The sequence below is a fragment of the Solanum tuberosum genome, unplaced genomic scaffold (assembly GCF_000226075.1).
Source record: "Solanum tuberosum cultivar DM 1-3 516 R44 unplaced genomic scaffold, SolTub_3.0 scf00127, whole genome shotgun sequence".
Classification (NCBI taxonomy): domain Eukaryota; kingdom Viridiplantae; phylum Streptophyta; class Magnoliopsida; order Solanales; family Solanaceae; genus Solanum; species Solanum tuberosum.
Window position 1 is genome coordinate 1052397 of NW_006239058.1, and position 16516 is coordinate 1068912.

The following is a 16516-nucleotide window of genomic DNA, read 5'->3' on the forward strand; positions in this document are numbered from 1 at the left end:
TGTTATATTTTTAAGAAACATCTTAGATAGTTGTATTTTGGTAGGACTAAAGAAATATTTGAAGTACAAGTAAATTATATGTTGTGTATGAATACTTTACCGGAAAAACCCGAAAAAACCCGAGGTTGAAAACCCGAGTTTTATTGGTTTGGTTTGGTTTATAAATTTAAAAATCCGACCTAAATGGTTTGGTTTGATATTTGAAAAACCCGAACCAACCCGGCCATGTACACCCCTATCATTTATATTATTTGACTATATTATTTTCATTTTATGTATTATTTAAAAAGGTATTAAAGTTATCCTCAATTGCCTTTTCTTAGCAAGTATTTATAGTTATATTACACATAATATAAATTAAAAAAATTTAGCCTCTTGAATGACCATATAAAACCTGTTACATTTTTAATGCCGTTAAAAAATAGTTATATGTAATTAATAATTAGGAAAGTAAGAGTAATGACATGTAAAAGCATTAGTTAGACTAATTCAAAATAATTAAAATCTCAATATAAATATTGAATACTAAGAATAGAAAAATCATATAAAAGCAGTATTTATTAGGATGAATTCGTAAATGCTCAGTGATTAGCAACAAAAGAGAGCGCTATGAATTATGATATTGAGTGACTAAGGCCATTTTTGGAATAGATTTTGGTTTTAAAATTTGCAAATTATTTTTAAAGAACTGTTTGTTTATTGAATTGATACACTATTTTAACTTGAAATTTAAAATATAAAATTTAGAGTTCAAAAAACAATTTTTTGGGATTTAAAACAATTTTAACTTTCAGATATATTTCCATTTTCTAACTTCTCTCTTTTTAATCTTCAATCAAACATGTCCCAAATGCGTAATAATTGAAATTTGGGTTCAGATTGTTAATAGATTTTGTCTCAAAATTTAAAATAAGTATGTGAATATTATTTTAAAAGTGTATTTATTTATTAAAAAATTAACCTATTATTTCAAGTTCTAGCTTGAAATATGAAATTTAAAGTTTGAAATTTTATAGGTATATGAAGTTTGTTAGCATAGCTCCATCAAACTCTTCAGTCAACGCTACAAAATATCGTAATCGCTTAGATTGAATTTAGGTTAATTTAAATATAATTTAAAATAAGCAATGTCTATTTAGGTAAAGAGAATCAGATGTTTTCTTATTTAGTAATGCAAAAATAATCTTCCTCTTCTTCAACTGAAGCAACTTGCAAAGCTACTTACAAGCTGCTCGCAAAGGTACTTGTAAGCCTCACAAAGTTGCTTGTAAGCAGCTTGTAGAAATTTGTTTGCAAAGTTACTTGCTTGACTACATGCTTCTTCAGAAAATTGTGTATTAAATGAACATTCACGAAGTCGATTTTTAACAAATTTGTATTTGTACATTTTAGTAAGAAAGATATTTATATTAAATTAAAAAAATATAGTATGAGGGAGTCTTCAAGTAACTAAATGGTATTGTCTATAGGTGTGCATTCAATTTTTCGGTTTGAATTTTTTGGTTTTTGGTTTTGAAGAAGTGTAACCCAACCAAAATAAATTTGGTTTGGCTTAGTTTATCTCTTTTTGGTTTGTTTTTTCTCGATTTGGTTATTTGGTTAAGCGATAATTAGAAACATAACCAAAATTATATTTGCAATTTGAATATATATATAATATATATATATATATATATATATATACACACTTTTTAATATAAATCACAAGTAAAACATAAAATACAATACTTGAGAATATATTAGATGTTCAAACATAAAATATAAACTAAATCATAATGAAAGACAATAAAACACCCCCCACCCCCCCTCTCTATTTCTATATATAACAATATAAATATAATCCTTTTTTTTTATTTTTTTAAATTCGAAACCAAACCAAAAAAATAAATAAAGTAAATTATTAATTTAAAATCAAACCAAAAAAAAATTAAAAAAAACAATCTAAATTAAAATTCAATTCAATTTGATTTAATTTTTCAATCTATGGCCAAACGAATCTTTAATATTCCAGCAACTACCCTAAGGTCAACAGTACAAAAAGATGAAGAACTAGTGCTGGTAAAAGTTGTGATAGATGATTACAAATACAAGAAATTCCATTGTAGATATTTTGGGTGACAAAGGCAAATACTTTCCCTAAGTCAAAAGAAAAGAAAAGAATATATAGTGTTTATTATTATTTATATAATATAAATATTAAAATGTTTGAATTGAATGCATGCATAATATAATAACAAAATACTATAGCTAGATTTAAGCATTTACTATTAAAGTTATTTTTAAAAAATATATATGTATGTATACATCATCTCTATTTAAAAACAAAAAATAAAAAATAATATAAAGTAATAATATATACGAAATATTAGAGAAAATATTAGCTTATATGATGGTAGAAATTGTTTATTTTGATGAACTAAAATTTAAAAGTTAGTGGCAACTCGTGGATAGCAACTAGGTTGGAGATAATGGTTGTGCAAGCTTGTAGTGATTATACGTTGATTGTCAAAAACGATAAATACATGATGCTCATGAAGGAAGTGATTAGTTAATGATGATGTTTGATGACGGCGGTACAATGGAGAGTAGTTGATGATGGATCTAACGATGGTGATAGACAATGGTAAAAATGATTAATGATAGTAACCAATAACCATAGTGATTGATCATTAGCTATTGTAATTGTATGATAAACCTATTATGAATATCGAGGAAAAGCTGTAGAAATAATTGTAGGGATGATTATTTAATAACATTTATTGAAAATAGTAAAATGATATTGAAATAACTATTTTAATAATTTAAATATTGCCTGTAGTATTTATATCTTTATACCTATATAACTAAAAAGCAATTTTAAAAAGGAATAAAATACGTTCAATAATTAAATTAGTTCAAAACATCGATTAAAGACAAATAAATAAAGTGTGCTAAGCAATATAATATAACATATTCTAATATTAGGAACGTTTTTTTTTATTATTATTGATACAAGTCTTTTGCTTCAACTTTGTAAGGGTAATAGTTATTTTAAAGTATTTTTTTAGTACATTAATTTTTAAAATTTTGCAAATACATTTTCTTTGTTTTGTTTTCATTCTCAATTTTAGATTTGACTGCAAGATTTGTACGTAAAATTCTTTTTGTAATTGATACTTTCAATTGTTGTTTAAGTAAATTCTTTTAGTATTGGATAAATAACCAAAATGTATAAAATAAAAAATAAAATATTTACAGTAAATATAAACACACATTTTGAACAACATATGATAAATGGCAAGTTATCATCATTAAATTTTGTCAATATGATATATGATTTTAATTTAGTATTCGAATGTTACTTTTATTTATTTTTAACCACATGGACTTAGATTCTTTTGTGGTCCACGTATATATGCTTGCAATTCCAATTCAATTGAAGTCTTAATTTAACTATGTTTTTTTAAGTATATGTATCGTTTTAAAAGTTACATAAATTATTTTATATCGTCTTCTTTTGAACCAGTATTGATAATTATATTGCACGTATTATATAATTCGACGTGATTATTAGAATTTCTAATGTTATTACTAGAATCCAAATGTGAGCGTTATGCCTTTGAGTGGACAAAACCATGTTTGGCATATATTTTTTGAAAATAATATTTTAAGATTATTCTAAAAAAATCATTATGTTGAATTTATTCAATATTTTAATGTCGAACTTAAAATATAACATTTAAAGTTTGAGAAACAAATTTGATTAATTCATGCATCACTTAGTTCCAAATGCATTTTTTCAATTTATACTTCAACTTTTTAAAAATCTCAATCAAACATGTCCAAGTGTCCAATTATCTACTAATTGAAATTCAGGCTCAAAATTATTCAAGATATTGTTTAATTTTTTTTTAAAAAAACACATGAATATTATTTCAAATTAAGTATTTGTTTATTAAAATTAACTCATATTTTAATTTCAAACTTGAAATATGATTTTTTTAGATTTACAAATTTGATAAGCAAAAATTACTAGATATTATGACTGTTTAGACATGATTTACTTTAGTTTGATTGATATTTAAAAATTAAAACAAATGATGTTTATCATGTTAATTTAGTAGTGCAAAAGTAGTCCTTCTCTATTTTTACTACAACAGTGTATCGAACAAATATAAGTCACTGTGATAAATGAAGTGGATCTATTTAGTTTTATTTTATGTTTTAAATGAATTAGAAAGTGTAAATGTATTTTTTTCCCGACATATCCCTTCATGTAATATCAAAATGATATATTAGACGATTCTATTGATTTCTTCTCGATGCAAAATAAAGATGTCTCTTCTGTAGGGCTCTTTTTTCTGCAAATTAGGCTTAGTCAAAAAAATCAATCAAATAACTCATTTTTACCGTGAGAGTTGATTCTCATTGTTCAAAATCAATAAAACATTTATGATTCACATAAATAAAAAATTCTACTTAAATGATCTCCAATTATCTTATTGAGTCAATCTTTTGATATTGGACATTCAACAACGTAACAATTGTTATTCTCTTATTCTCAATTGCTTAATGATAAGTTGGGTAGAAAAATTATCCTCTTAAATAATTACTTATATTTCCCACAAATTAAACATGAAAAATTATTATATTTTTTTAAAAATAAAATTTTAAAAGTTTTATATTCAAATGTACTTCAAATTTTAAACATTTTCCTCCTTTTTTTCCCCACTTTTATATCAATCAATTTAAATTTATGTCCAAACGCCTACCTAAAATAAGCTAGAGAAAGTGTGAGAAAAAGTGTGAAGGTGGAATACTCCTCTATCCAAATTAATTTTGGATTCATCCTCTCCGCACCAACCCACGGCTACTCCCATCTCAAAATACAATACATTTATTACTAATATATAAAATATATTTCACACACCAAAAAAACAAATAAAGAAACCCAAACAACTCTCTCTCTCTCCTTTTCTCTCTATCTCTCTCCAGAGTGTTTTGGTCTCCGGAGAAATGGTTGCGACGAGACGAAGTGGATCTCTGCCGTCGACTGTTAAACGGTCGGCCTCCTCCGACGATGATTCTTCCTCTAAGCGGCAAAAGGTAATCTTTTTCTTCTTCAGCTCACTCTAATTTATCTGCCGTTCGGTGAATCGATTTTATTGTTTTTATGATTTTAGGTAGTAGATAATAATAATAATAATAATAATAATAATGCGGAGTCGTCGGAGAAACCCAAGTCTCCTCCACCGACCGAGAATCCTAAGGAGTTGTCTTCTACTGACCCGCCGGAATTCGCCGCCGTTACTGCTCCGGGCGGTGAGACCACCGCCGTCCCCGCCGCAAAGGGTGACGATGCACCTTCCGCATCCGCTGTAGCAGCACCTATCGCTGAAGGTAACTTTCTATTAACTCATTTCTAGTGAAGGTTACTGTTTTGTCTACTTGATCATGTTTTAAGCAAGTTTTTTTTTTTTTTTTTTAAATCTCTGGGGGTTTTAGGGGCAACACCTGCTATCGTTGATAAGTCGAGGAGTTCGGTAACTTTGAGGAAGCTGAATCAAGGTTCGGAAACAACATCGCCTTGGTGTAGGCTTATATCAGAGTTTCCACAGGTGAACTTTGTTGGTTCAAGATTTTTTTTTTGTCTTGGTCGGAATTTATGTTTAGTTATTATAGATTTGTTACTGGTTTCATGTATGTGCTGCAGAATCCAACTATTCATGTTTCGGCTACAAATTTCTTGATTGGTTCTAGCAAAAATGCTCATCTTCCTATCAAGCAACAGACAGTTAGTGCAACCTTATGTTCAATAAGGCTTACACAGGTATTGCTTAAATTTCTTGTCTTTACCCTGATTGTATTCTCAAATTTTGTTGCCATCTGCCCATGGTTTTAAGACTATTCCTTGTGCCAGTGATGGTATTAATAGAATGATTTGGGAAAAAAAGGAAAAAGTTTCTTTTGGCATTTTGGATTTCTTTCTGCCCTTCTTTGTCAGTTCACACAATTTTCTTTCCGAGATTGCAATAAGAACAATTCTGTAGCAGTAGCACTGTCTAACTTGGCATGGCCCAGCCATTTTTCATGGATCACTGGTGCTAGACTGTAACAGCTATCAACCATGTTGATTAAAGTCCACATTCCTGGTCTGAAATTTTATTGAACAGTTTCAGACAATTCTTTGCACAGTTTATATGTTGGCTGAAACTGTGCTAATTATTTGGAATAGAAAATCTTTGGGTGAGCTCAGAGGGTTTGCGAATACTTGGCTTTGAACCACTGCATATGAAAATTCACTGCTTGGAACAACTACATCTGTGCTCAATTTGTTTTTTTTTTCTGGAGATGAACTTCATACTGTGTATATGAAATATGAGTACTCATTGTTTGTGGAAATGATCAGCACGAAGGAAATTGGGTTGCTGTGCTTGAGAGCAGGGGCAAAGGATCTGTGCAAGTTAATGGAAAGACAGTTCGGAGAAGCACTAGTTGCATCCTCAATTCAGGCGATGAGCTTGTTTTTGGTGTTACAGGGAGTCATGCTTATGTATCCTTAAAGTTACTTATGAATTTCCTACATCTCTTGATTTTTATGTAAAAATCACATTCAAAATAAATTTAAATTCCTACCTCTCTTGTTATTTTTCAGATTTTTTTTTTGGGTTTTGTTAAGTTCTGTTTTTCGTTTTCGGCCACATAATTTGTAGGAATATCCTTAACCTTTTTCTTGTATAGATATTTGAGCAGCTGCCATATGAGCTTGGAGTTAAGTCACCTCCTTCAGATGTTAGGACCAGTGCAGGAAAATTGCTGCGCGTTGAGAGAAGAGCAGGAGATGCGTCAGCTGTAGCAGGTGCTTCCATTTTGGCATCGCTTTCAAGCCTGCGGCAAGACCCATCGCGTTTGAAACCTACGTCTCAGGTTAGTGGGAATGAGCTGCCTTCATCCCCTGTTATTCATGAAGATGAGCTTGATGGCCTCGAAGTCGATTCAGCTGCAAATGTTGGCAGCAGCAGTGCTGCTGGTGTTTCATTGACTAGCAAGATTCCCCCTCTTGATGGAAACCTGAACGCTAGCAGAGAGGCAGGCAACGTAAAGTGTCCGACTGATTTATTTCTTTTTGGTTTTTTATTATGGGTGTGAGCCTGCTGATATGTGAGATGAACTAATTAGAATTATATATGGACAGATGCCGGAGGAAAGAGAGTGGACCAGAGATTCAATGCCGGCTTCCGCAGCAGGGGTGTCTCTGAGATGTGCAGTATTTAAAGAAGAGATTCATGCTGCAATAGTTGATGGACAACAACTAGATGTTTCATTTGATAGCTTCCCATATTACTTGAGGTATTCCCCAAGACCACAACGCATTATCCCATTTACATCGTATACGTAATATACAACTGGTTTATATGCTATATGTTCTGTTTGAGTTGAAAGATATGGTATTTATGAGTGTATTTTGTAGTTTCTTGTTCATGTTTTCACTTGAATGAAGCAGGTTTTGCTTTAAGCCCCAGGGACTTATGTATTCCTGAATGACGTTAACGTGTTACAACTTATGCCAACGTGTTATGAGAGTCATATCATATCTTATTTGTGAAGTTCCAATATTGCACCTTAGTCCTTACATACTACCTACACACTCTTTCAAGAAAGCTGTTTTTATTGTCCCTGCTTTAGACAATTGCCATGTCAAAAAATTTGTGCATTAGCTTATGTGGCAAAAACGGTATTCCTTGAATGTATAATGCTACTGCTAGAAAGGAAAAAAAGGCTTAATTAATCTTTGTTCTGAAATTTAAAATTCAAAATATAATTGTACATGTCCTCAATGCGTTTCTTTCAAAAGTTTATGCTTATTTGGGAGTTAAAAGTTTATCATTAGAAAGAAGTTTGTTGACAGTTAGGAGGTTGAATTAGGGGATACAGTTATTTAGTAGGTATTTGGACAATATTTAATTTGAAGTTTGTCCAGCCGTCCAGTGACAAGGCAGATTTGGTCTTAGTTTTTCGACCTATTAAGTATAGCTTCCACTATGCCTAACTTAGTAAGGAACTTTTGATCAGCTGGGATGTTGGGGGAACAATAAGAAAACCTCTGAGAAGGATATGGAACATAATTCCTGCTCGTCTTGTTGGGTGGTGTGGAAGGAAAGGATTACGAGATGTTTCGAAAGGAAAGTAGATGCTATACCGAAGATCAAATTCAGATATTATGGCTTTTGACTTTTTGGTGCAACCTGCAGGATGTCAAAGATGAAAATAGCATGCTCATTGTTTCTCTACAGGATATCAGGAATAGTACTTTGTACAGAAGGAATCCATCTTCTTTTTCTTTTTTTTTGTATTGGAGGATTTTTGTGTTTCTAATGTCCTGGCACGTTCTTAGGGCTAGGCTGTTTATTATTTTCTTATTCAGTAATATTATCAATATCAATATTTACCTGTTAACAAAGAAGAAGTTGAAGTTGAAAAACAAGTCTATTTGTGGTAAGTTGGGAAAAGGTTTGGGGAATTTGTTGAAGGTAAATGGTAATACAACTTCTTTTAACCTACAAGCAATAGTATGGGCTGCAACATGTAGTCCCCTCTTTTTTTTAACCCAGAATTGTGGGGGTGTGGGAGGACAGGTGTATCATCATTTTTCTGTGTGAAATATCATATAGTTGTTTTTTTCTCCACTACCAAAATAACCTTGCAAATTTTAAGCAGCATGAAGCCCTATTCTCCAATAAAGGTTGGGAATTCATCTACTGATTTTTATGTCTGTCTTATATGTGATGAAAGGTCAAACTCCAAAATGTGATTTCTTTCAGGTGGCCTGAATGCAGTAAGTGCATCACTAGAGTTATTAACTACGCTTCTCATTTTTGTTGCTAAAAGAATGTGTTTAATTTCTGGTCCTTACTGTGAGCGAGTGAGCGTTGTAGTGCTAAAAATTCTGTTGGTTATTTACCAGGATTAATTTTGCCTCATTTTTGTTCTTAATTGGTTTAGCAATCCCATAGTTATTAACATTATTATATAGTCAAAATATCCAACCACCATGATTAGTGAAGATTCATTCGATATCTGATCTTACAGTGAGAACACAAAGAATGTGCTGATTGCGGCTTCATATATACACTTAAAGCATAAAGAACAAGTAAAATATACTTCTGAGCTATCCACTATCAACCCAAGAATTCTTCTCTCAGGCCCTGCAGGTAAGTCGCTTTCCTTGGTAACTTTTTATGAAAAGCTTCTTATGAATTGTTTGTCTCGTAGAATTTTGGTAGTAAATTTTAATATTTGCGTATTAACCACTTATGCTTTTGTATAGCAGGATCTGAGATTTATCAGGAGATGCTGGCAAAGGCACTTGCTCATTATTATGGAGCTAAATTGCTCATCTTTGATAGCCATTCCTTTTTGGGTGTAAGACAATATTCATGTTATTTTTTTTTGAGGGTGGATTGCATGATACCTTGTCATGATTTTCTTAGTCGTGTTTGACCTCCCTTGCTTTTGAAATACTTTAATTCCTAGATCCTACCTTTTTCACATCAATTTTTTGTATGATTGCTTGCTTTGTCGCTTGTCCTGGACAACATTGTTGGTATTTCTGGACCTCTTTCTGGATCTCTACTTATGGAACAGAACCAATAATATCTGTTGGTTTGGTCACTAAAAGGACAGTTAGCCAGGTGGACATATTGGACGATATGCAAGTAACATCAAAATTTGGAGAAATTCTCTTTTCTCCAAGTGTGTTGTGGAGGGGGGAATTTTACACGTCTCCCTAATTTGCAACAGTGGGAATCTGTGCTCTATTTCTTATTTTCTAGTTACTAGAATCATCAAACTAAAATTTTTATGTTTGGTTTTGTCACACTCTTCCCCCTTTACTGCTGTTAAGTTGTTATGTTTTCTCTCAACTTATGGATTGCTATCTTGTCATTCAGGGTCTATCAGCAAAGGAGGCTGAATTACTTAAAGAGGGATGCAGTGCACATAAGATGTCTGCTAACTCCAAGCAGATTCCTGAAGAACCTGACTTGCCTAAAGGCAATGAGTCATCATCTGGTCAAGTAACTAATGCTAACACACTGACTGATCCTTTGGGTTTGGAAGCACACCCAAAGATGGAGAGTGGCAACGTACCATCTTTAGCTGGGACATCAAAGAATACCTTGTTCAAGATAGGTATTGCCATTGGGTTCTAATATTTATTAATTGTTACTGCATCTAGTTTTTTTTTGTTTTTTTTATTTGACTATATAAGCATTCTACAGTTTCTTTTGCTCTTTTACCTTAGTAACCAATGTTGGTAATATTTAGGTGATAAAGTGAGGTTCATTGGTTCTGCTTCTGGTGGTTTATATTCTAACTCCACCAGGTAAGTTCTAGAGAACGCTTTCTCCTTTAGACCTTCTACTATTTACTCTTTCGGGACCCAAAATGAGTTGTATTATCCACTATCTGATGTTATGTTATAGTTCTTTTTTAATATTGTATTTGTTCTCTTTTCTGAAACTTTTTTCTTTATTTTTGAATTTGGATGCATTTGAAAATGATGTACTACTTTTGCTCACAGCAGTAAAACTATTATGGTTATCAAGAGATAGATATCAACCACAAATAAATTAAAGGTAGAACAACTTGTTTATGTCTAGATATTAGGAGTGGAATGGAGGAGAAGAACAATATGGTTTTCAATCCTTGTTTTTAGTAGCCCATTTGACTAAGCTTCTAGGAGGCCAAAAAGCACTTCTTCTGGGGATTTGAGGTTTTTTGGCCAAAATAAAAAGTGCCTTTGAGCAACAATAGAAGCAACTTTTTTGTAGTTGGGGAGAAGATATAGATTTCTGCGTCTTCCAAGACAAGAAGCAGAAATTTAATCTTTTCTAGACAAAAATCCTTACCAAACATCTACAATCTTTAAAAAAATTCCTTACCCAAAATTCATATTTACCAAAATCCAAATATCTCTCATTAATTTAACCAATATATTTCTCAAAAATAAATACAAACCTCTTCTTTTCTTCCTTTTTTTGCTTGAAAATATTTATATTGATTAAAAGCCTTAAGGTATATTTTCATTTATGTTTTAAATTTTAACTAAATAAAAATAAAAAATCTTAATTAAAGTCTTGCACAATATTAAAATTGTTTCCCTATTTAATAATATTAAGTATAAATGAATCTTAATGCTGTTTTTTTGTAATTTAATACTCAGAAGCACTTATTGAAAGATTGGTCAAACACAATCAGTTTACCTGAAGTACTTTTCTGTAAGTTATTTTGACTAAAGTGCTTTTCAGAATAATCTTTGGAAGTTTGACCAAACAGGCTCCAGGTCCATTTGTGGGATGACTCAGGAACTTATGTAGAAAAGTTAAATCTTTTCTTTTTGTCTGGCCACAAGTGACTTTGGGAAAAGAACATAGTTTAGTCAATAATGGCAATGGTGCCCATGGTAATGAGTTTGGAATTTTAAGGAGAGCTCATTTTAAGTCATTCAACTCACATCAGTTCCTCTTTTTCTTTCCTAGGAAACCAAAACACATATGAACATGGTTGCTATCTGTATTTCTTTTTAAGTGGCTTAATTTTTGCTCATTTAATGAGATTCAGACACATTTTGAATGAAAGTTTAATGTGCTAAATTTATTTTATTTACTATGAGCCCCTGGGAAGCAGGTTTTCTGCTTCCACTTTTCTCTATAAATTTCCTCATTGTACCACCATTCTGCCAGAGAAACTAGGAAAGTATTTGAGTTACAGGCACTTTAATGAGTCCAATTAAATAATATGAAGGAATTGGAAGTGTAAGAGTTTTGAACTTGCTGTAAGGATGTTCATAATGAATATAAAATAATCCGTAGAGGCAATCAAGTTCAGAAATCCCTTATAACCTATTTGGAGACTCAATTTATTAATAGTGGTGATTTTGTTATTCTCTTTAAGAAGCTTGGTCCAGTGGTGCTTGGCCTGTGATGGTCGTGTAAGTTGTAACCAGTGGTGGATGTATCTTAGAGATATGGTTCAACTGAACCCAATATCTGGGGTATAAATATGTGTGAAAAATAATAAAATTTCAACAAACGTTAGATTTTGAACCCATAATCTTGAAGATTGAACACATGAAATTGAAGTCCTAAATCTGCCTCTCGACTCGTAACTGCCATATTTTGTAGATATGATGTATATGGAATAGAAGGGAAATGGCCTTTTCTCCAATTTTCTTTGATCCTTATATGCATCTGCAAGTGAATTTCTAATCTATTTAGTCTAGATTCTAGAATCATAAAGGAATTCTACTTTTTTTTTTGTTATCAGCAAGCCAGACTAGTGATCATGTTGTAGTACAGTCGTTTGCGTTCTACCAATAAGAATATGTCAGAAAGATCAGCTCATACTATTTTACAGCTTTATCTGGATCAATTTGGATGTTTTAACAGTACTTGAAGTGGGAATTTTGTGTGGATACATAATAGTGAGATTGCATGTATTTTCCTGTCAAGGGATAGTTATATGACACAAAAAAGATGGGGAGAAGAAAAGGGGTAGACTAGATTCAGTTTGATTTATTTTCTTAACTGCATGACCCATGGGAGGCTTTTGCAAGAACAGTGATTCAACTAAAAGAATTTCTAAATATAAATGTTAAGATGAAAGTGATAGGTGGCAAGTCCGTTTTATCAATGGGTTACCAGTGAAATTGAAGGCAATTTTGTTCTAGCAATATGTTTGAAGGCAACATTAGGCTTGCAACTTGCATGAATTGATTGAATTCAGTGCCATTCCCAAATGTATTACTGACTTTTATATCTGTTTTTTTCTTCAATTTTCGGAGCTTTCGAATTGGTGCTGTTTGATTGATTTTTGTTCTGGGACTGGCCATGCCCATATATGTGCATGCTTTACTTGCAACTTTGTTTTGTTGCCTTTTGTTGTTGTTAACTTTATGTTTCACTTGAATCTCAATGCTTTCTCGATAATTTGATTTCATATGGACTTCCATTATGGAAGCATATAATCACTTCTTCCTCCTGTTTTAGCTGTGGCAACCTTTTAAAGATAAAAATTTATATAATGCTTCATTTTTTTTCGAGACAAGACAATGCTTCTTTTTTATCCTCCTTATTTTAATGTTGTTTTTGAGATTTTGGATTGTAGTCCTTAACTTTCTTCATATTATTGATTGTAAACTAGTCATGCCAGTATGTATTTTAATCTGCAACAGTGCCTACGCTTCAGATACAATACAATTTAAAACTGTTTTATTTAACCTTGTCTATCTTGGTCCGAATTACTAGGGGGCCAACTTTTGGGACTCGAGGGAAGATTGTGTTGCCTTTTGAAGATAATGCATTATCAAAAATTGGTGTAAGGTTTGATAAGCCTATACCAGACGGGGTTAACTTTGGGGGTCTTTGTGATGATGGTCATGGATTCTTTTGCAAGGGTATTGCCCACCTGATCTTACTTTCTTTCTCCTTTAATTTGTCAAGTTCAGTAATGCTGAAGTTAGTTTTCTTTGCTATTTGTCATCTCTTTCTCTCTCTCAGCCAGTGAACTACGCTTGGAAGCCACAGGTGCTGATGATCTGGACAAATTACTCATTAGCACATTGTTTGAGGTTTGATCCTTACGATTACTTTGAGAACTAATGCTATTGGACTTGTGTTAATTTTTTCTGGTTATTCTGAGGTCCTAATAATCTCTGTAAATTTCTTTCTGTATGTAAGGTTGTGTTCAGCGAGAGCAGAAACTCTCCCTTCATTTTATTTATGAAAGATGCTGAGAAATCTATGGCAGGGAGTTCAGAATCGTATGCAACTTTTAAAAGTCGGCTTGAAAAGCTTCCTGGTAACATTGTTGTTATTGGATCTCATGCACATACAGATAACCGCAAGGAAAAGGTATTTTTGCTTTCCAGGTTGTCAAATGTAGTGGTATTTGTTTTGGGTTTGCACATGCTGTGTGTTAAGAGCCCTCTGGTGTGAATCTCTTCCGGATTAAGTTTATTGATTAAAGAAGTCATATGTGCAAAGGTTCTAGAGGTGAGGGATAAGGAAGCGAGAGATGTATCTTTTGTTGTGGTCAACTCCTAACTTGTAGTTTGGCTGCTGTTGACCCAGTCATCAGACCACTAATCTGGTTCATGATTAGTCCGAGTTCAAAAAAACCGTGTCCAAAGAAATGCCAAGGGTGTGATGACCCAAAAGACAAGCAGACAAGTTAGTTGCTTTCATGCTTTTGCGACAAGGGCAGGTTTTCTTGTAAAAGAGAACAGGCAGAGAGGTTTGAGTGACTAAGAAAGTTTTAGCATGATTGCAGAGGTCCAAATGGGATTATAAAAAGAGAGATTATTGAATGCCTAACTTTTGCTTTATCATATGCTTTGTTATTAAACATGCAGATACAACACAAAATAGTTTTCAAAAGTTCCTTATGATATCATTTTGTAATTTTTAGCTGTCTTATCAGACTTTTTGCTTTCTTGCTCCTTTTCTTCTCCTCTAGAGGAGACATATTATGTGTGGACTTCAACCTTTCTTTTAAACTAGTCAATCTTTGTGTTAGCTATTTATTAGTTGGAATAAGGTCTAATCTTTTCCCGATCTGCCCGCTGTAGTCACATCCTGGGGGATTGCTCTTCACCAAATTTGGCAGCAATCAAACTGCTTTGCTCGATTTGGCTTTCCCGGTATATTCTCTCAATCTTCTATTCTTTATTTTTTTTTTGAGAAAGGTAACATATTTGTATATATAAAATTTAGCTACACCAAGAAACTATGTAGTCTCCCATAATTACAAGGTGGGATGCAGAAAGAACATTCCTAATCCTTTGTCATCTCACAAGGATTCTGAAATATGAGAAGTAGATTCATCATCTTCTAAATACATTCCTTTTTACAATAAAAATAAAACAACACCAAATTCTTCATTTTTATCTTCTGAATGTTGATAGACTTATCTTCAAAACATATTTGATTTCTCTCTTCCCATATTGTCCACCAAATACAAACAAGTACTATCTTCCAGCTCTCTTTATGATGAACGATCCTGGGTAGAGTATGCTGTTCCTTAAATTTATCCTTTTCTTTGTGCGTGTATTTTATTCAAGATGATGCCAATTGGAAACCATGGCTTATTGTATCTATTTTTTCTCTTTGTTTCTTTTTCTTCCTCTTGCTTAGGGACCGGGTGGGTGGGGGATGGCTGTAGTTTAGGGGAAACAGTAGTACCCATAGTGTGAGTTCACAATACTATGTTATATTTCTTGCATCACACAAGTGATCTTCTGCAGATGGCCTTCAATACAGACTTAATACGCATCTTTATTTCCTTTTATGGTCAAGCCTGCCAATTCGTCTTTGATTTAACTTCTTTTCCTTCTTATTTGAGGTGGTTTTTTCTTTTCACCAACTTCGTTAAGTTATTACATCTGAAATCATTGGAATCTGGCAACCCTAAGCCTGGCAGTTCAAGTGGTTTCCTCTTGTCTGGATGTAATCCGTTCCTTGTGCCAATGTCACTCTTACTTGGACTTTTTTCCCCTTACAACTTAAACTACTGGCTTATAGTACTCGAATTTGTTGACCTCAGGATAGTTTTGGGAAGTTGCATGACAGGGGAAAGGAAGTTACCAAGACAACTAAACTTCTGACAAAGCTTTTCCCCAACAAAGTGACCATTCACATGCCACAGGTCTGTTTTCAATTTTATTTTTTTAAACATAATTTCTGGTGTTCTTACTGTCTTGCATAGCTGATGAGTGGCTATTGCAGGATGAAGTGCTTTTATCTGATTGGAAGCAACAGTTGGATCGAGATGCTGATACCCTCAAAATGAAAGGAAATTTGAATAGCTTGCGAACAGTAAGGGCCTGTAACCTATCTTTCACCTGTTTGTTGATTATATTGTTGCTAATCATCCTTGCTGTAAGTGGAAACATAATATTTTGAACTGTTCAGTATTTAAATCAATTGGCATCTCTGCATTCTTATAAAGCTACAAGCTTCTTTAGTGTGGTAGTTATTTTCCTTGACATGAATTTTGCTTTTGGTTATATAAAATAAGTTGAAGAGAAACAACTGTTATGTTAGCATAGATCAAAGTTTGATGAGAATACGTGCCTTCTTGTTCCTGTTTTTTTGTTTTGATAATTCAGTAGTATTTATCTAGTTGTACACCAAATAGTTGTTACTAAAATGCACAAACTGACAGGATGGCTGAACTACTGGTCTAGGAATTTTCTCTTTACACTAAAAAGATGATCAACCTTGTAGATGTTACTCATCCTCAATGTAGTTGCTTTCAAGCCATCCTGGTTTGCGTAGTGGTAGCTCCAACTGCCTTGGCATCACTACTGAGTTCATCTGTCAGTCAAGTGTCTCAATGTCCTGGTTCTCACCTAGTACAGATGATTCCACCAGAAAAAAACTAGCTTATATTCCTGTTTTTCCCCTTGCTGCTTGACAAGATTCTTTTTCGTTTTTTTTGTGTGTGTGTTGGGGGGGGGGGGGGGGGCCGGGGTTGG

At 32.7% G+C, this 16516-nt stretch overlaps 1 protein-coding gene across 1 annotated transcript in view; it reads left to right on the top strand.

The window, feature by feature from the left end:
* Positions 1 to 4907: 4907 nt before the first annotated feature.
* The window catches only part of LOC102596115 (uncharacterized), an 18810-nt gene continuing 7201 nt past the window's right edge, over positions 4908 to 16516 (top strand). The window contains exons 1-17 of the mRNA XM_006351443.2: positions 4908 to 5085; positions 5163 to 5379; positions 5485 to 5597; positions 5693 to 5809; positions 6389 to 6532; positions 6721 to 7077; positions 7175 to 7329; positions 9070 to 9191; positions 9311 to 9402; positions 9930 to 10170; positions 10306 to 10363; positions 13287 to 13435; positions 13539 to 13609; positions 13719 to 13892; positions 14609 to 14680; positions 15583 to 15684; positions 15765 to 15854. Of these exons, the coding sequence (XP_006351505.1) occupies positions 4996 to 5085; positions 5163 to 5379; positions 5485 to 5597; positions 5693 to 5809; positions 6389 to 6532; positions 6721 to 7077; positions 7175 to 7329; positions 9070 to 9191; positions 9311 to 9402; positions 9930 to 10170; positions 10306 to 10363; positions 13287 to 13435; positions 13539 to 13609; positions 13719 to 13892; positions 14609 to 14680; positions 15583 to 15684; positions 15765 to 15854 (2364 nt within the window). The 5' untranslated portion in view covers positions 4908 to 4995. The remainder of the gene's footprint in view (positions 5086 to 5162; positions 5380 to 5484; positions 5598 to 5692; positions 5810 to 6388; positions 6533 to 6720; positions 7078 to 7174; positions 7330 to 9069; positions 9192 to 9310; positions 9403 to 9929; positions 10171 to 10305; positions 10364 to 13286; positions 13436 to 13538; positions 13610 to 13718; positions 13893 to 14608; positions 14681 to 15582; positions 15685 to 15764; positions 15855 to 16516) is intronic.